The 20,614-nt window shown below is 41.4% G+C and overlaps 3 protein-coding genes across 13 annotated transcripts in view; 2 read left to right on the top strand and 1 right to left on the bottom strand.

The window, feature by feature from the left end:
• Positions 1–6,344, top strand: part of gramd2aa (GRAM domain containing 2Aa) — a 44,257-nt gene extending 37,913 nt beyond the window's left edge. For 2 of the 4 annotated variants that reach the window (XM_088992092.1, XM_088992091.1), the window contains 3 exons: positions 791–884; positions 2,895–2,999; positions 3,097–6,341. In XM_088992092.1, coding sequence (XP_088848218.1) covers positions 791–884; positions 2,895–2,999; positions 3,097–3,100 — 203 coding nt within the window. In that variant the 3' untranslated portion in view covers positions 3,101–6,341. Of the gene's footprint in view, positions 1–790; positions 885–2,894; positions 3,000–3,096 lie in introns of all 4 variants that reach the window. The other 2 variants (XM_088992090.1, XM_088992093.1) reach the window with 2 other exon arrangements.
• Positions 6,345–8,457: 2,113 nt separating this feature from the next.
• On the bottom strand, positions 8,458–13,630 carry senp8 (SUMO peptidase family member, NEDD8 specific). The gene is made up of 2 exons (XM_088992107.1): positions 13,522–13,630; positions 8,458–12,435 (listed from the first exon to the last, which is right to left on the bottom strand). Exons 1-2 carry the CDS (start codon positions 13,572–13,574, stop codon positions 11,808–11,810), a joined length of 681 nt encoding a protein of 226 aa, XP_088848233.1. The 5' UTR covers positions 13,575–13,630; the 3' UTR covers positions 8,458–11,807.
• myo9aa (myosin IXAa) overlaps positions 13,060–20,614 on the top strand; it is a 108,106-nt gene continuing 100,551 nt past the window's right edge. For 4 of the 8 annotated variants that reach the window (XM_088992094.1, XM_088992096.1, XM_088992097.1 and 1 more), the window contains exon 1: positions 13,064–13,501. The gene's annotated coding sequence lies outside the window, so the exon portion shown is untranslated. Of the gene's footprint in view, positions 13,502–20,614 lie in introns of all 8 variants that reach the window. The other 4 variants (XM_088992098.1, XM_088992100.1, XM_088992102.1 and 1 more) reach the window with 3 other exon arrangements.

Here is a 20,614-nt window from a genome sequence, read left to right on the forward strand (position 1 = left end):
GACACAACTTGTCCGGAGACGTCGGTTGTCCCTTAATGTGTTAACATTGCTATGTACGTATTATGCAGAACATGTTGCCTGTTTAGTTGACTGCATCATATGGAGGAAGGGCTGTTTCAAATACTGGTCCCTTTATTGAGACATGTTTGACAGATAAAATATCACAAACCACTAAATGCACTACAGTAATACAGTAACTAAAAATAACATGGTCATGTCAAAAAATAAATAAATAATAAGAACATGATTGAAAAATGTTATATTTTTACCCGTAGTTTACATGGCAAAAGTGTTATATGACACATTTTTGCAATTCACTACTCGAAAATTAAATCCAAGTCAGGTATTATACTTCTATAGTTTGTGGTGAGAAGTTATTAAATTGTATCATCGGGCTGTCAGTCCCTCGCAAATGTTGGCAACCTTTGGAATTTTTTGGCATCACAGTTTGATTCCAATCCCCCACAAAGAGCAAGAGAACACCGTATTGGGACTCAATTTTTCATTCACAATAAATACTTGATGCAATAGAATTAAATATAAAGCTTGCAGCATTGCTGATGAGACGTGTGTATGTGTCTGTGTGCGCGCGTGCGTGTGCGTGTGTGTGTGTGTGTGTGTGTGTGTGTGTGTGTGTGTGTGTGTGTGTGTGTGTGTGTGTGTGTGTGTGTGTGTGTGTGCGTGCGTGCGTGTGTGTGTGTGTGTGTGTGTGTGTGTGTGTGTGTGTGTGTGTGTGTGTGTGTGTGTGTGTGTGTGTGTGTGTGTGTGTGTGTGTGTGTGTGTGACACAGAGAGGGCCCTGCAGACAGACAGAGGCCTTTTATCAGAGCCAGTGGCAGAGTTGGGCCAGATGGAATACCAGCTGCTCAAGTTCTTTACCCTGCTGTGAGTGTGGAACACAAACAGGAACATGTATACACACACTAATAGCTTACTCACAGGTTCACACATAATGCGAACATTACAAGTAACAAATAGTCATCGTGTCCTGCAGTGTAGCATTTGGCTCAAGTAAAACACGCAGCAGATTTGCTTTATTCATACCCATCCATTTGTTATTGTGCTTAGTGCCAGTTGGGTAGTGGGTTAGCTTGATCTTATCTCATCCTACTTTACATCCTACAAGACTTTGGATTGCTTTCCGGTCAATCACCATTCTGGTTCACATTTCCACTTTAGTTTCAAAAACTAAAGAAATAAAATGTTCCGATTGGATGGCTGTTGCCTCCCAGTGTTCACTATGACATATCACAATACACTATAGAAGGTTTGCCTCTTGAAAAAAAATACAGTGATACCTCAGTTTACGAACTTAATTGGTTCCCAGAAAGTGTTTGTCAGGCAAAAATTTCGTCTTCCAAACATTTATTTCCCATGAGAAACCATTGAAATGAGAATAATGCGTTCCCAGCTCCCCATAAAACATAATTTTCTACTAAATAAGCCTTAAAATTACACAAAATAATTATTTCATGTATAATAAATGTGCTATTGTATTGTAATTAAAGAAATAGACTGTACTGTATAATGAAGTCATGTATTATTATTATTATTTTATTTACCTTTGTGATGGTTGTTGATGTAGTTGGTTCTTGATGATATCCGAGTGAAGTTGCCGTGCCTTCTCTGCGATAATACCCTCACTCACACTGTCCCCTGCTGGCTACCTCTCAGTAATCCAAATTAACAGAGGTTTTTCAACCTCTTCTATTGCCTTAGACCAGGGGTGTCAAAGTCATTTTTTGCTGCGGGCCACATTGGAGTTATGGTTTCCTCTCGAGGGCCGTTATGAATTTGGGGAACCCATTAGAATGTTTAAATCCCTTCAAATATTACATATACAGCACACAGCAAATTAATGAATAACTCCTTTTCAAATCTGAAGTCAAGAATAATGGCTTTTATTGTGGTTGACATCCAAAAATATGAAATTTTGGCTCAGATTTTAGCAATCATCATGGAATTTAACAAGTTTGATTTGCTTTCGCGGGCCGAAAAAAATGATGTGGTGGGCCGGATTTGGCTCGCGGGCCTTGACTTTGACACCTGTGCCTTAGACCGTTGCTAAGACAACACGGAAATACCCTTAGCCACACACACACACATTAAGGATGGTAGCAATGGTCTCGACTTAGCATAACGGTACTAAGACGCTAAGTCACACAAATGTTCGTGTTTTTCGACGATCTCCTTCTTCTGCTTGACCGTAATTTTCTTTTGTGTCCTCTTCGTCTTATCACTAGCCTGTGATGTGGTCTTTTTCGGTCCCATAATTGCAAAAGTACTCCACTCGATAACGAACTACATCTGCGCTCAAACAAGGGGAGTGACAAAAACTAGTCTGCCAGCCACCGTGGCGCTCTTTGACCGTGTGGTTTGGTGTTCATCCGCCGAAAACTAGTCCGCCTGCCATCGTGGCTCTGTGTGGTTTGGTTCATCCGCCGAAAATTTATTTGCATGCCAAGATTATATTCTCGCGAATTTAATGTTCATCAGGTGAAAAGTTCATGAGCTAACGCCTTCGTAAGATGAGATATCACTGTATATATATCGAAAACCATGATCTTTTAAGGTGTTTTAATTATATTCGGGTGTGTGTGTTGGGGGGTAATTTTTGTGTGTATTTCTCCTCAATTCCAACACGTTTTTAATGAAAGACATATTGGACGTTTATATGTGTTTTTTTTTTATTATTGAATAAATTATTACAAGGTGATTGGCAGTGGGGTCAACTGTCGTGGGGGGGTGATTGACAACAGGATTCTTCAAAAGAATGTGAGGAAATTCAATGTGTGTGTGTGTGTGTGTGTGTGTGTGTGTGTGTGTGTGTGTGTGTGTGTGTGTGTGTGTGCGTGTGCGTGTGCGTGTGCATGTGTGTGTGTGTTCTCTTTGCAGTATCATTCTTCTGATCCTTTCTTCGTGCTACCTGGCATTCCGTGTCTGCAGTCTGGAGCAACAGCTCTCCTTCCTCAGCAACCCACATTTGCCCCTCAGGGAGAGGTCACTAATAATCAATCAAACTGCAAATTTGCTCCTCAATACGTACTTATATTGGAGGAGACCAAAAGTTCAACCTGTTCCCTTTCTCGTTGTCCAGGTAACCTCCGCTCACTTTTGACGGGCCTTCGGTTTGGCTGTTGGTCAAACTTCCCACATCAAGATTCAAAATGACCTCCGACTCTCCACTTCATCATATGATGACGAAAATGTCTACATGTCCCCGGACGTCTGAGTATCTTCCCTCCGTGGGACAGGTGATCGCTTTGAGACTATGCAAAGAGACTCTATTTCTGCCCTACAATGACCCTGAGGTTACCGACTGACCATTCAATAGACTAAATGACTTGAAAAGACTGAATGTAAATAGGCATTTCATTTGTGGCTCAGTCAACTTTAGCGACACTTTAATCAAACAACCAGTCTGATAGTCCACACTTGTGCACTTTTGAAAAAAAATATGTCCACCTAATTTTCAAATCATTTTTAGCCGGATGTATCATTCTTATCTCGTGGAAGAGTGGTTAAAACATGTGCCTAATAGTTCTGAGGTTCAAGGGTGCGAATCTCAGCTTGGGCATTTCCATATTTTCCTCGTGCTTGAGTAGCTCTTCCTCCCACATTCCAAAAACACTAAAAGTAGCACCTCAAAGGCGCTCCTAAATCAATGAGTCAATGTTATAACTTGCTGTTAGTTCAGAGAACTGTCGCTGCCTAATTTTTACTGGCATCAGCTCCGTTCTGTTGGCATTTCCTTGAGCGTCTCCCCATCTAGTAGATTGCGTCCTATAATGCGGTGCGCCCATTGTATGAAAAAAAGGACAAAATAGGCCATTCATTGAAGGTGCGCCACATAATCAAGTGCGCCTTTTAGCGTGGAAAATACGCGATGTTAAGTTCATTGAGGGCTCCAAGTTGTTCATAGGTGTGAGTGTGAATGATGGTGTGAGTGTCTAGATGCGCCCTGCAATTTGCTGGCAACCAGTACAGGATGTAGCCCGCCTCTGGCGCACAATCTCCTGGCAGAGCCTCCAGGTCACCACGACCCTAAATATGGACAAGCGGCACACAGGATGGATGGATGGATGAATGAATGGATGGATCGATTTTTCTTGAAGAGGGGTACTCTTTTTTGAAGATATTCATGCAACAAAAGGAGACAAGGTTGCAACACTTGTCTGAACGAAAAGATCATTTAACTGTAATATACTGAAGCAATTGCACCTCGTGTGTGTTAAGTACAATGTGAATTCAATTTTTAGGTAACTAGAAAGCAAACGTCTATTTATAGATATATTAATAAGAGTAGTTTATTTTATACATCTCAAATGAAGTGCTCACTGTTAGACGATTGTAAATGTTATCATGACTTTGCTGAAGGATAATGCATTAATCTATGTTGACTGGGCGCCGTTCTAGTTTACTAATGAAGTCCCCGTTGATTAAATTGGCGACAAACCAGACCAGGAATTTTGTGTGGTATTTCTGCCTGTGAATATGGACGTTTGAAGATTAAAATGTCAATTAAATTATAGTAAAAACACCGGTTTGTATGTAATCATGGCGTTTGATACCAATGACAACTATCACCATATAATATAATTTGCAATGTGTATATTCAATTATTTTTTTTATGAGTTAAATGATGTAGACAAACGAATCTTCAATGTTTTCATGAACTGCATATTCTGGCGTCCCAGCCACCACGAGTCTCCCTGTCTAAGTGAGCATGCCACATAGACAGTAGGTTATTGTAGGGCTTGTCTACCTACGCGTGTAAAGCCTGGACCCAGCAGATTGCGTGGAGGAAACCACTAGACGGGTTCAACGGGCATGAAGGTGGGCCCACCAAAGCGTTGTGGAGCGCAAGTCGGGCACACTGAGACACGTAGAACACTGTGGTCATTCACTGCATCACGACCCCTCCCCAGTTGTCTTGACTCAGTCTTGCCACTGGATTCACATGGGCTGGGACGAGAGAGTGAGGCAGACGACATTGCGCAACTCTCCTTCACTTTAATCAAACTCACGCGCAAGTCATCTTCACCAACCCCAATTCTAGTGAAGATGGTCATCTCCTGCCAAAGAGGACGAACACTCATTCTTTAACCTTTATTTGGATGCAAATAATAACAGGAGCCAATATGCTGTCCGGTTGAAACTCAATTCATTTTTACGTTGTGGAAAAGGGAACATTAATCCTATATTACACAAGACACTTATCAAAATGAATACGGAGATGATGTGGGTAATGGCCTACTCAAAATCAATGTCATACCTTTGATGAAATTAGGGATTTCACATTTTAAACTGAACTACTGCACTAAATGAACTTTCCAAGTAATTGAGAAGCATCTTTATATTAAAACATTGAAAAAAATGATGAAGAAAAAAAATAATGGGCACATTGGGCAACACATTTCCATGCTTTGAAAAAAAAAAAGACCTGAGAGAAATACTGCTCAGATCCACGAGGGGGCGGACTCTCACTATTATACTCCATTTTGTTGATTTGATTGACTTTTTAGATGGGCAACTTGAGGTACAGGTCATTCCAGAAGCGGACGGCGTGTTACATTCGGCGAATGTAAAAAAATGATGTGAGGAATCGGTGATTCCACACATCAATTTTTAAATCGCCCATATACAAAATGCTAAACTTTTAGACTAAACATAAACAAGAATGCCTGACAATCGTTTTTACAATGCTAAATTAAGCGTGGACAACTCGCTAAAAGGTAAATTTTCTCTTCTAAATTATGATTAAAGATATTCATGGAACGTTTGTCCTATAACATGCATGCCACCCTGTTATAATCACTTTTTATAGCATGGTAGAATAAAAGCAAAGCTGTGAATCACAGGTATGACATCATCAAACAGTTTTCTAAAAGAATAGAGACGGTCAAAATATGTCCTCAATGCATTTTGGCCTTTTACTGTGATAAGATTGGATTTGTGGACCTTTATTCCTCTCGTCATGTAGAAATTTACATTTCACAGCAGCAACGTTATGAAAAGAAATGGAAGGGAAAGAAAGAAGTAGAAAAACATGGTGTTACTGGGGAATTTGCCCTCAAGCACATCAATTAGAAGTTGGTGTCCTTGGTATCTATGATTTTTTTTTGTCAATGGCATGTTGAATGATGTCAATATTGGAATCGTTTAGAGGCTTGACCTTTAAAAAGAGGCCGCAAGGTTCCGTTCATTCCTGCCTGCAGCTTTAGGTTTTCTTACTCATACTAGGCCTATGAGAGTCTTGGGTTGTTTACACAAAAGGAGTTTGAAACCTACTACAGTATATGCATTTTATTGTATGCGTAAAGCATAAGAAAACATTTTATTATTCCAATATTTTAATATGTTCCTTGTTTATTTTTGTGTGTGTGCATGTGTGTGTGTGCATGTGCGTGTGTGTGTGTGTGTGTGCGCGCGCGTGTGTGTGCATGTGTGTGTGCGTGTGTGTGCGTGTGTGTGTGTGTGTGTGTGTGTGTGTGTGTGTGTGTGTGTGTGTGTGTGTGTGTGTGTGTGTGTGTGTGTGTGTGTGTGCGTGTGTGTGTGTGTGTGTGTGTGTGTGTGTGTGTGTGTGTGTGTGTGTGTGTGTGTGTGTGTGTGTGTGTGTGTGTGTGTGTGTGTGTGTGTGTGTGTGTGTGTGTGTGTGTGTGTGGGTGCGTGTGTGTGCGTGTGTTAGTTGGAGACAAATTAGGACATATGGCCAGACGGGCTGCTGCCCTCGAGGGAGTGACATAGGTTGTCCCGCAATGCCCTCCAGATGACTGTTAGCCTCTCTGCCGTGATTGAGAATGCTGACTGTAAAATCATGGTGCTAGTTATAGCATGACACATGCTAAGATCATCCAGAGGCAGTCAGTGTGTTCTTGGAGTGTCTTGAACACCGATATGTACCATAGACAGGCATGATTGGATGGAAGCGAGAGGTGTGGTTTCATCATCAGAAAATGGATGGAAGGATGTCTGGATGGGTGGGTTGGATTGATGGATGGATGGATGCGTGGGTTGGGTTGGGTTGGGTTGGGTTGGGTGGATAGATGGAGTTGGCATGTGATCTGCCTGCATCGTGTTTCTGCAGGTATTCCAACATCTTCTGACGATTAAATCATTCATGTTATGTTCATTATTGACTCAAAAGTGCCCACGGTGGCATTGTAAAAATAAAACAGTTGCTTGTGTTTTTGTACCCCGTCTGGCAAGCAATCCGCTGCATCGCAAATGAGCTTCAATGTAAATCCCTCCAGATAAAAAGCATCATTAATTGAAATGCAGCAGTTAATCTCAAGATATCACAACAACCACAAAATGAACTGCTCTCGACAGGGTCAAACATTCATGCTGCACGCCTCCCTCTGCAGTCATAAATCCTACACAGAGGCAGTGTAATGCTTCAATGATGGTCATTAAATGTGTGCACTTTTGCATGGGCCGGTGCATTTGAGCATATAATATAAATATAGCTTTCCCAGCTAATGATTAGCACGTGTTCTAGGAACACATTCTTGAATGTATTAGGTTCAGTTTTGGCATTCGTCCAGGAACAGAACTTGCTAAGAAGCTTCAAACTATATGTTGTTGTTTTTTTCCAACATTTATTGCTCAATTGCCCTTGACCGAACCCACCAAAAATGCGCACACACAGACCCGTCGGGCAACAAGGAAACAATCCTGCAAGTAAATCTGTTTTACCGGTATCGCTTACTTTTTCCTGTACTCTTCACTTGTATCGCTTAATCTGACTTCCATTACTTAATCTTCCACATTCCAAATTTATAAAAGTGGAGAAAGACACATTCACAAATTTTTGACCAATATCACCGTTGCCACCATTCTCTAAAATATCGGAATAACGATCTCCATATAGACTTGATAATTTTATACATAATGATGTGCTATTAAATAAAAATCAACATGGCTTCAGGGAAAACGGACCACCTCAATGGCAGTAATGGATTTTGTGGAACATGTAGCCATGAATATAGATAAATAATTTACTGTTGCATTTTTTCTATATCTAAAAAAATATTTTGATATCATCGATCATAGTATATTATTGAATGAATTAGAGAATTGTGGTATTAGAGGTGTTGCACATAGGTTTAAAGTTTTTTTAGGTAACCGATATCTGTATGTGCAGTTCACAAATAAAACAAAAAAAACATTGAATCAATTGAAGATCACTCAGGTGTCTGTGCTTGATCCAAAACTATTCATCTTAAATATATAAATGATATTTGGAGTGTCTCTAAAGAATTCAAATGGATCCTATTTGGCGATAATCCATAACTTTCCTCTGCTCTGGAGAAAATCTCAAACAGGTCCTGAAAACTGCGGAAAATGATTGAAACTAAAAAAAAAAATGGTTAGATCTTAATAAATTATCACATAACTCGAAAGAGAAGGTCAGTGGGTGGGTGGGAGGTTGTTTTGAGTGTTGATCTCACAATGCAGAGGTTGTGGGTTCAATCCCAGCTCTGGCCTTCCCTTTGGGTTTTCTTCATGTTAATCGTCTCTGTGGGCCTTGCAATTGGCTGATAACCGATTTGGATGTCCTTGCCTACACCCACAAGACAGCCTGGATAGGTTCCAGCACCCACGGGATCCTTGTGAGGATAAAGCGGTTCTGAAAATGTATGGATCGTATAGTGTATGTGCAGTCATACACGTGGCCCTCCACTTTACCACAAACCTGTAAACCAGGGGTCTCAAACTCAATTGACCCGGGGGCCGCTGGAGGCAGAGTCTGGGTGAGGCTGGGCCGCATCGGTTTTTCCACAAGAAAATCGCAGATAAAACATTCCAATGTTCTCAAAATCTTTATTTTTAACACACAAAAAATTAATTAAACGAATCAATGGAAAAATGAATAAAAAAAATAAATGAACCAGTAATAAATAAATAAAATAATTTAATGATCATAAGGCAGTTGCAGACGACTGAAAAAAACCCACAGGAAAACTAATTATTTTAATAAAGTTTCAAATGTCTGTATTCACAGTTCTTTAACCTTTAACTTTCTTAACATAAAGAAAATATTGAACATGAACTGTCCTAAACATTGTTATCTTGCCTACTTGTTGAGCTCCACACAGAAGTTTCATTCATATCAATCATGCGGGCCGCACTAACATTAATCTTTCATATCAAGGCGGGCCGTAAAATATTATTTCGTGAGCCGCATTTGGCCCGCGGGCCGCGACTTTGGGACCCCTGCCGTAAACCCTAATGATAGTGGTTCACAATTATTACTGTTTGTGTTTCTGGCAGTGTGACGTCCCACCTTGCGCAGCAACATCGCTCAGCTCATTCAACATCATTCAACACATCAAGATAATCAGTGTTTTGCTTTACTTTGTCATATCAAGCACAGATGCCGACTGTCAAGGCAGTGAATGCCCAAAGCAAAGTATTTTTGTGTTTGACTGAGTAATGTGGAAGTGTGAGGCTGGTTCATTCAAACCAAGGCATAAACAATTTGGTATGCGAAGAGCATTTAAGGTTTGTGAAAGATATATTTGCAATCATTATGAAATTATCTTAATAATTGTCCATGTCAGTGATAAATTCTTAATTCTGAGCCAAATTAATTGTTCGTGTGAAGGCATGGAATGTCCAGGCATCACATTCAAAATGAGAGATTTAGGGGGAAAAATAGTATGCTTGAATATTATATAATGCATCAAATTTGGAGATAGGTTTAAATGAATTTTCGAACACAATCCAATACATATTGATTTATAAAGTTTGTAATATGTTTGTATTTACAAAATGATTGAATTGATTAATTGAAATTGGGATTGGAAGACTCAAAATAGTTTAATAGGTGTAGGTGGTTTTGTTTGTCTTTGGCGACATTCATGATTTTAAGTGAGGGTAAGCAGGAGAAAAGATGGATGGTGATCAATCATAGTGTGCTGGCCTGGCAGGTTAATCCTACGAGGATGAGCACTGTCAAAAATATTATTTTCCTTTCAGCTTTTCCCTTCAAGGGGTCGCCACAGCGAATCAGTGTCCTCCATCTTTAGAGCTTTGATTCACATGTTTGTTTTGGCCAAGCTTTTACGTCAGATGACCTTCCTGACACAAGCCTCTGTATTTATCTGGGTTTGGGAGCAGCACAAGAAGACTTATGTCCCCTTGTGGCTACAGAACAAGCAACTCTATGAATTTAATAAAGAGGAAAATAATATCTTAAATTATATCATGTAAATTTCTCCACTGCGAGGCAAATAAAGGTACATCCAATCCAAATGTATTAGGTCTTGTCAAAAATTTGAATGTAAATTAATATGAACCTATGCATATGATGATAGCAACAATTTGAGGATAAATCTGATGTATTCAAATAACGAAAACAATGTTTCAACTTGACAATGCTGCATAACGTCTGCGTCTCATGGTGATGTGACCAAGGAGCCAAAGTTACATTCAGTCAATTCTTGTTCATCTGACAATGACCTTTAATCCATGTTCATTCACTTTTCCGACAAACTCATAAAATGGATCAAATTGGTAGATTCGTCTGCCTTTGTTTTGTCCTCTCTTAAAATCTACAAGAGGCTTCATGCCTTTTATAGGCATGTTGGTGTTCTTGGGTTTACGTACCACATATTGCAGTGCTTACAGAAAAGATAAACATGATGGCTCGAGTTGAATTAATCATAAAAGAGTCAAAACATTGTCACTTTCTTCCATTGCAGACCGATTACCATTGAAATAAAGATTGGTTTTATTTAAAGGACAACCGACATCACTTTTTTGTTTCCTGACATCAGAAAAACATTTTATAGCATCTAAAATACCCAAAACACGCAGTATGATATCTTTAGTCAAATGCAAAACACCAATAAAAATGACTTAGTGTTCAAAATCTGCAAAAAAAATAAACCCGGAAGTGGCCAGTTTCAGAAGGTCCCGCGCCCTTGGTCGTGGTGTCACCCCAAGACGTCTTGCCTTGCTGGAGAATCAAAATAATGGCTTCAGATTCGGAAAATATGCTTTCTTGTTACTCATCCAGTTATGAATATGATTCAAATAGTTCTGAAGAGGAAAGCATACATGTTTGCAATCGATTAAAGAATTTATTCCACGCCATTTTGAGGCAACATTGGGGAGAAACGATCACCAGAAAAGAGGCAGAAAATGGCGACAAAGCTCAGTGTAAGGAATTAATCAGCCCGTTTCCACAAGCTGATTAATTCCTTACACGAAGCTGTCACCCTCTTCTGCCTCTTTTTGGTGCAACACGAAATTTTCAGACCAAACAAGTACAGCAAAATGTATTGACGTGATGGAAGGACTGCTACAATGTGTCCTTTTTTCGGTCAGTGGCGTTCCTTCAGTGACGTCGCGTACGGACTCGTCACCAACTCAAATACAAGACTTCCGGAATATTCAGGGCGAGTCTTAAAACGTAAAATATAGCTATATGCGGTGGAATCTTTGTAAAATACGCTCAGTAGAAGTCATTTGAAGCCATTTTACAAATTATGGACACAACTTTTCCGGAGATGTCGGTTGTCCTTTAAGGAGTGCATCTACGACTCCAGCAGACAATATAGACTTGGACACAATTGTTGATTCCAGTTTTTCAATGAATGAAAAAGTAAACAATGGCCTCTGAAATAATTAAAAACTGACCAAAATTATCAATGTCTTTAATTACATTAATTGTCCTTTATTTTAGTGACCTGTGACATTTTTTCTTTCATAAAGAGTGGCACACCAATGATTTCATGCAATTGTTAAAATACAGTTCTGTTTATGGTGAGTTTGGCATTAAGGAAAAGTCAGAGTGCATCAGAGTTCACTGCGAGCGAGACTCTGGATTAATATGCACCATTCTGCTCTCTTTTGCTTAATAAAGGCTGGGGTGAGAGTTTGCAAAGCTAGGTGTGGCTTCTCACTTAAGGCCTCAGCTATACAGATGACATACATTCCACAATCATAGCTGTTCTCTTGTACAGGAGTGGGTTGCTCCTGAAATACAGCTTTTCTTCCAACACCCAACACGGGTTCTAGCTTGCTAGCAATGCGTCGGGCATGCAGAGAGTTACTGCCGTTTTGAGAGTCATAGTGAGCAAAGTTGTTGGAGTTATGATGATACACCAGAAGGCTCCAGTGTGACCCCCCAGCGCTCTGGTCATTGTTGTCATTCACAGCCAGGAAGACACGACGACGTGAGGCCAGATTCAGAGGGTCAAGAAACATGGCCAACTCGTCTGGGCAGGAAACACACTTGATAAACTGGGTAACTTCTGGGCTGACAAAGACGACACTCTCCCCCAGGAGTTGAAAACGCTCACTGGCCAAGTACTCAAAGGCAAATCCGATGACTTGGTCGTTAAGCCAGTGGGGTCCTTCGAGGAGGGACACGTCAGAGCGTCGAATCAGTCTATCCTGATAGCTCAGCACGACAGGATCCATCCTAAAAACACATACCGAGTGTCAGCCAAATACATTTTTAAACGCTGAGTTGTCTTGTTCGACCACATTCATACTTGTGAATCAGATGCAGTGCACGTGAGCTCACCTGTTGACTGGGTAGTTTTTTAAGTATTGTTTCTTTCTTGGTTAATCTTGGGATAGTCAGGTGCAGAAAATGTATTGGTTCATTCGTGGGGGAAGACACGTGCCACGAGTTAAAGACATTCACGCGTAAACTTAACTAGTCGATGTGACGTAAATAATTTCTTTGTCACCTTGAAAATAGTACAGAGAAGTCGCGGAATCCCAGTCGCTGCCGTCTTAGCAGGGTGTTGCTAATTGGATTTCACAACGTCACAAAAAGCTAAGAATTTATCGAGACACAAATTAATGGCGGAGATCATTCAATTTCGTTTTACTTGGCGCAAATGAATGTGCTTATTTCCCCGTCAGTACCTAAAAAACATTAGACTGAATAAAAGTTGGAACACATAACCGCAACCTTCCTTCCAGTGCCTGCCGTAAACCATGTCGAGTAAACAGCTCAATTCGCGACAGTGGGAGGAGCCAGGGTAAAAAAAGAAAACATATATAGTGGCTCAGAATTAGGTTTCGAAATGTACGGATTGTGCCCCTATTATATGGATACTGTACATATGCATTTTTAACCTTTTTTTTTTAATTGCGGTTTGTTGAGTACGTCGCCGTCTTGCGTCGGCTTCCTGTTATGTCGCTCAGCCGCGTGAGCGCGCTTGTGAACGGAGCCGCGCTGATTAGCTGATCAGGGAAGAGTTGGGAGTTCTCAGCATTGCTGCAAAGTCACTCACGGGCGGCTCTCAATCCCAGCAAACAGCTGATACGTACGGATAAATAATGCTAAACTCTGAGGAAAATAGTTGACCTGCGAGCGGTCAGTCAGAATTGAGCGGCTGAGGATATTTTAAAAAAGACGCTGGAATGCCGTGAAAAGGCAAGGAATTAAAGTGGAGTTCAGTGGTGGTGACGGAAGAAAGCTCCAGATTCGAACCTCAGCGACTGTATTTCACGTGCGGCGTCCTCACTTGGAGGTAAGACTTATTTAACTCACAGAGATCCACAAGTCTTTTCTTGTTTAGGCAGCTTGCTCTCTGCGTACTCCATCCTCCGGCATTGCCGAGCCTTGTACGTGCGCCTGCGTGTGTGAGTGCGCTCGCGCGCGCGTGTGCGCGCGTGTGTGTGGTGGTGGTGGTGGTGCTGGTGGTGGGGAGGAGGTGGGGGGTGCTCGGTGACTTGAGAAGTTCAACCACAGTGCGTTGGTGGACCTACAGTGAACTTGTCGGTTTGCTTTGGTTTTCAAACAAACGTTTGACCTCACTTGTCTTGTACGCGTGTCGTCATTGAAGTGGGGTGCGAGAACCAGCCTGCTCAGGATGGTCTTTGGACACATGTGCGTTTCCACGTATTATTTGGTCATCCCCAGCGAGGAAAAACTGCAGTGCACAATTTGCGGAGTTATACAGAAGCTGCTGATACATAAGTATCCTCTTACAGAATTCAATATGATGTGTGAAAGTGCCCCCGTCGAGATGCTCTGAGTTTTTTTCCTCATGCATGGATAGCAGAAGAACAGAACAGTGATTATCCTCCATCCATTTTCTATTGCACTAATTAGGGTCACTGATGAGCTCAATCCTGTCCCAGCTGTCTTGGAGCTCGAGTTGGGACTACACCCACAACTGGTCACCAACAATTTGCAAGGGACTTTTAGACAGTCACTTACCCTCACGCTAGAGGACAATTTAGTCATCAGTTCACCCAGCATGTGATCACCAAATCTGTTTGGAATATGGGAGGAAGCACGGTAAAACAGTCACTCTCAAGAAAGGGCCCAAGCTGAGAGTTGATCCTTGAGTCAGAACTGTGAGGCAGACATGCTCACCACAAAGAACCAGGGTGGTTTCTATATCATGCGATGTAAATGTCAATCTGTTTGCACGCTGTCCTTTTGTGGTCATTAGAGTTAGACTTACTTCAATTCAAGCAAGGTATATTATTTTTATATTTATGATATGTTCTATTCTATTTATTGATATCCTTTGTCTTCTCTTTTCTCCCTTGAATAAGTTTGCTGCCGTAAATTAGGAGTTGATCCATTATGAGACAAATAAAGGTTTTCTTCTATGACCTCATGCATGTGTGAAATCAACATCCATCTGTAGTGGTTTAAGGAGAATAGCTTTGATTCCAGCCGCAGTGCCCATCCCATAGCTTCTCAACCCCTGAACTGTGCACAGGTGATGAGAGTAAAGTGGGTCTGTCCTGCGGGAATGTGAGGTCTGAGAAGACACAGCTGCTGTAGTACGAAAGACAGCCTGGGCGGAGAAACCAGCAACTGGTCCCCGTCGACATCTGACACCCGGCAGATCGCGTCTGCTATTTGTAAAAATGGCCTCAGTTTATCACCTCAGGTTAGGTCTGTTTAGTTGCTTGTCGCAGCAGCGCTTCATTTCAATTTGCCTCCAAAGCTCAGCTTTTTCCATTGGCAATTCTCGTTACATAATACGTGAGAGTATAAGACTCAGTTCAATTGGGTAACAGTGTGCAACAATTAAATCCATTGCAATAGCTTGGCCAAAACAAACATGCGAATCAAACCTCTGAAGATGGAGGTCACTGATTCGCTGTGGGGAGCCCTTGAAGTGAAAAGCCGAAAGGAAAAGAAGAAGAAGCAATAGCTAAATTACTGAATGAGTTTGACATACAGTATGTCGTATTGACAGAGAATTGAGTGTACTCTCCAAAGGAAGCCCTGTTAGATTACATGATACATTATAATTTAGTTTTTCCGATGACTTTGTTGTCACTTTGGTTTGTCCAATTGTAGTTATTCAAGGTGTTCACGATAAACAAACACAATCTTATTTTATGAATACTTGAATTTGACGCTTTAACAGACCAATTAATTCAAACATCCCTCTTAAATCCCTGTTTTTAATCCATTGTTTGTGCCTTCAGAAAGATGAGGCACATGCTCAGTGATGTGATGTCCCTAATGTGGGCAGCTAGTTGCCAAGCTCAGATCCACAGACATACCAAAACTCACAATTAATGCCATATTTTCTATTTTAGCCCATTTTAATCACATTGTGGACTGACCCGATTCAAACACGTATCCATTGTGCGAGAGGGAGGTTTAGAGCACACTTTTAAATTCATTACTACCAGTATACAAGCATGGCATATGTGACAGTTGATTGTCATCCCAAAGTAAATGTACAGTGAGTGAGTGTTATGCACTCGGATGGCATTAAATTGGTGCAGCAGTTCTCTTCTATGTCCAGACTGTCTGGCAACTGCTGTACTCCCCGGTTCCATTCTGTTATTCACTGATGAATGATTAAAATGCTTCAACATACTTGACTGTATTTCATACACCCCTATAAATAATCAGTAATGTGAGCACTTGTAAATACTGTGATAAGGTATTTTCAAGGACAACATAGCAGAAGAGGGTGGCCCGGTAGTCTTGTGGTTGGCACGCTGGCTTCGCAGTGCAGAGGTTGTGTGTTCGGGACCCAGTCCAGCCTCCCTGTGAGAGGTTTTCATGTTCTCCCCGGGCCCGCATGAGTTTTCTCGGGTTCTCCAGTTTCCTCCCTCATTCCAAAAACTTGCATGGCAGGCTGATTGAACACTAAATTGTCCCAAAGTGTGAGTGTGAAAATGACTGTTTTTTTTCTCTGTATGCCGTGCGATTGGCTGGCAACCAGGTGTCCCCCCCTAGTGCCCGAAGACGGCTGGGATAGGCATGTTGTAATTGTCATCTGTCAGCTAAATGGGGAGATGGCGTTTCAGTTTTTCTAATGCCATGAATGTGTAATAGTGCTATAAAAGTGAAAGACCTCGTCATTTTTTTTATCGAATATAGAAGTGCTGTTGTGTATTTCATGTTCTCTTTGGAACTAAAATACAACAATTCAGTCCATTGTGTTGGATATGTTACCAAGGAGGAAATATTAAGCTCATGTCCACTCATGAGACAAAATGAAATTGTCAAAAATAAGTTCTGGTCAGGGGCGGCCCGGTAGTCGAGTGGTTAGCACACCGGCTTCACAGTGCAGAGGTCGACGGTTCGCGTCCCGGTCCGGCCTCCCTGTGTGGAGTTTGCATGTTCTCCCCGGACCCACGTGGGTTTTCTCCGGGTCCTCCGGTTTCCTCCCACACTCCAAAAACATGCATGGCAGGCAGATTGACCACTCCAAATTGTCCCGAGGAGTGAGTGTGAGACTGACTGTTGTATGTCTTTGTGTGCCCTGCGATTGGCTGGCAACCAATTCAGGGTGTCCCCGCCTCGTGCCCGAAGACAGCTGAGATAGGCTCCAGGAACCCCCGCGACCCTAATGAGGAATAAGCGGTACGGAAAATGAGATGAGATGAGAAGTTCTGGTCAGGTTCATTTTCATTATTATTAAAATTTTTTTTGCGTTGAATCACAATTCAAAAGCAATTTGCCACTATACTCACACTTTTTACAAAGGTAATAAAACAGCTTTTGTATTCGTGTGTGCAAGTGTCCTTCATGACCTGTCAGGTCATTGTTCTAGGTATGTGCAACCTATTAATACACATCATTTAGAGATGTGTCTAAAAAAACATTCATTATCTCAAGCGCTTATCGTCACGGGTGTCGCTGAGGGTGCTGGACCCTATCCCAGCCATTTCGGGACACCCGGAATTGGTTGCCAATCAATCCCAGGGCACAAAGAGACAAACAGCCATTCGTACTTCCAATTATGCCCAGAGAAAATTTGGAGTGTTCAATCTACCATGCATGCCTTTGGGATTTTGATGAAAACTGTAGTCCCCAGAGGAACCCAGCAAATAACATTTCAGTTCCACACCCAAACAAAGTCGAATTAAAAAAAATACATTTTCTGTTTTGGTTTTGTCACTTTATATTGATTAATTTCCACAAAATGATTGTGTTTCTTCATATCCAAGCACTCAGGCTTTTTAAGTACATGTAATGTAAAATGGGAGCCACTGTGTCACCTTAAACATCGTTGAAGATTTATGATTAAACATCAAACGTTAATGGCTTCTCTATTAATTTGTTGGTCAGATATACACACATTACAACTGTGAAATAGATGAGAAGGTTTCTTCAGCCATCATCTGTACAAATTTGAAGGTTTCGGACGTTTCACCTCCTATCCAAGTGGCTTCGTCAGCGAACCAAAAAGTTCACTTTAGTTCACTGACGAAGCCTCTTGGATAGGAGGCGAAACGTCCGAAACCTTCAAATTTGTACAGAGGACGGCTGAAGAAACCTTCTCATCAATGGACCACTCCTGTACGACTGCGAGCTTACACAGACAAACTGTGAAATAGGCCGATCATGCCGGAAGGTGAATATTTTTATTAATTTATTTTAAATACATGTACCGTACATCCATTCATGTCAGTGTTTAAACACTTGTACCATGCAATGTATTATTTAAAAATCACCTGAGCAACCATTTGCACCTGGATTTGTGCTTTTATTACATTTTGCAAACATCTCTGCTCATTGCTCATTTTAGTGTAAGGTGATTCATCATCATTTTAATAAATGAATTGAGATACAGTAAAGTCGATAATAATATCGATATTCAAGGGAGTCCGAAAAAATATGGATATAACCGGGACTATCGATATATCCGACCCTGTTTGCATGTAATTTTCTCCGTGCGTGCATAGAAATAGTATCGATATAACCGGGACTATCGATATATCCGATATCGATATAACGAGACTTTACTGTATATTCAATTCATTGGGCCTTCGGTTTCCCCGGTGCTGGAGAATGACTTACAGGACGAAGCAGCCATTCAGACAAACACCGGTGCAAGTCACGGGACACCCCGATGGTGTTGTCACTACCGGTTGATGGTGTGGTGATGGAGACTGGGATGTCCAGTTGAATGCTTGGCCACACCGGCTGTCCCTGGGCGCCCACTGCCTGGTTTGTGACCAGTTCGGGGCCGTCCCCGTGTCTTACATGAAGTAAACTAGGATATTGTCATTTTCAAATTTATTATTGTTTCTAATGAATTCTGTTTTATTTTTTAAAGCCTTATTACCCTTGCCCCTAGTAAAGCAGTGACACCCCCTTCATGAATTCTGAATCACAGATTCTATTTGAAGTACCGTATTAGTAGCTCACATGATTGGCATGCCCCAAAAAGAGTTGTGGTCACATTATGGGATTGTTTTGGGAAAGATATTGGAATGCCCATGAAGTCATTATAAGAGAAACCTGCTAGTGTTGCACGGAACAAGGCCCCCCTTTCTTCTGTGGGTCATTATATGAGTTCGGCTTTGGTCTCAGAAGCTGAACCTCCCGGCATTTTGCATTTCCCATCATTAACTCGCCGTTAGCAGTACTGAGATGCAGAGAAGTGCTTTGTTTTGTCCTTTGCAATCTTCTTCTTCTTCTTTTCCTTTCGGCTTTTCCCTTCAAGGGGTCGCCACAGCAAATCAGTGTCCTCCATCTTTTGAGGTTTGATCCGCATGTTTGTTTTGGCCAAGCTTTTACATCGGATGCCCTTCCTGACACAACCCTCTGTGAAATTGGTCGAAATGATTTTTTTCACGTTCATCCTTAAAATAGAGACAACAAGCAATTTTGATCTCACTGGAAGCTAAATGCATTTATATTAAATCTTGTTTCTTGATTTGGAGAGAGATGAATGTTTTGTTGTTTGTGTTGGTTGAGTACCTCAGTAATCCTTGTTTGAACCATGCAATATCTGGGGTCATGTAAACAAGTAGCTGACTCTGTAAAAGCGCATTTACTGCATGATTTGTCCTTGCTCCATCATTGGTATGCTCCTGTGTGAGGAAGGTTTCGTCGTCTAAATAAGTGCCTCTCGATGCCGAGGGACACTCAAAACTGGAATTGTACATTTGCTGAATATTTGGGAGTGTATTGTGACACAGTGGTGACAATAGCAAGTGGCTTGTGCAGTTTTATGCTACCGACAGAATAGGACCCATGACTAATCCTCAGGCATGCGTGCTTGTGTAATGTTACACAATGTGGTCTATATATACAGGGGCAGCATTGCCACACAGCAGTGAAACCACATCAGTCTCAGGCAAAATTGTGGATTAGTTTCTGCATTTCAAAATGTATCTTACACCTTGCGATAGTTTACAGTTCAATCTACTCCAGAGGACAGCTAGAGTTCAGTCTGTGCCGCAAGCTCTTATCTGAGTGAGGAGCTCTGCCAGTTTACAGTAGTCTGGGCGCTGTCAGAAGGAGGCAAGAGGGGAGGAAAAGCAGAGATAGTTGTGGCTGACAACATACAGACTGCGATAAGGTTGATTCCCAACGCAGCCCAAGATGGGCTCTGCATTCTGCAATGCTGCTCTTGCCTAATCTGCTTTATCAGTTTTGTAAATATATCTTGATGATCTCTGCTTCACAACGATTATTCTTAAATCTGACCAATAACTCTGATTTGCAGTAGGATATTGAGCAGCAAATGATGTTTATATCCATATATCTATGTATGTAAATGTATGTATGTGTAAGGTGCCTTTTACCCCCAACATGTCACAATGTCCAGGCCCTGTTGCTGTACTCTGCCTCCCACCTGTTCTCACCCTGATTACCTGCCAGTGCCTTCACAGGCAGCCATTCACTTTGGTAGCTTGGGGACCTTGTTGAATGACTCAAGTCAGACACCCAGTCAATGATGAGAGGCAGAATTGGCTCCAGGAAGTCTAATACTCAACCCGAAGGATTTCACTTAACAGCATGGCAAATAGTTTTGTTTCTCTAGTCACATTGGGCCCTGGTGAGGCTTGAGTGTCCAATTGAGTTTATCCTGCAGCAAGCTTTCTTGGAATTAGAGTTTGGCAGTCTGAGTCTGTTTTTGTTTAGTCATTTGAGAATGTGTTATTGCTCTGCACTAACTAGTTTATTTCTTGAAAAATCTTTTGAATGCATCTCTCTGGATCAAGTATTACACATGTATTTGTCTGTTCAGATGCTCTTTCCAATGCTTTCTTTGACAAGGAATGACAGTCAGTGTGATGTGGATTAAATCTGTCACAACATTAAAGAGTGACTGTTAAATTTGAATCTTGTCAGATTAAATCTGGTTCTTATTCCGGTTCAGTTCTTTATTTGTGTCGTCTAAATATTCAATTAGCAG

The sequence above is a fragment of the Hippocampus bargibanti genome, linkage group LG03 (assembly GCF_051943395.1).
Source record: "Hippocampus bargibanti isolate YZ-2025 linkage group LG03, ASM5194339v1, whole genome shotgun sequence".
Lineage (NCBI taxonomy): Eukaryota > Metazoa > Chordata > Actinopteri > Syngnathiformes > Syngnathidae > Hippocampus > Hippocampus bargibanti.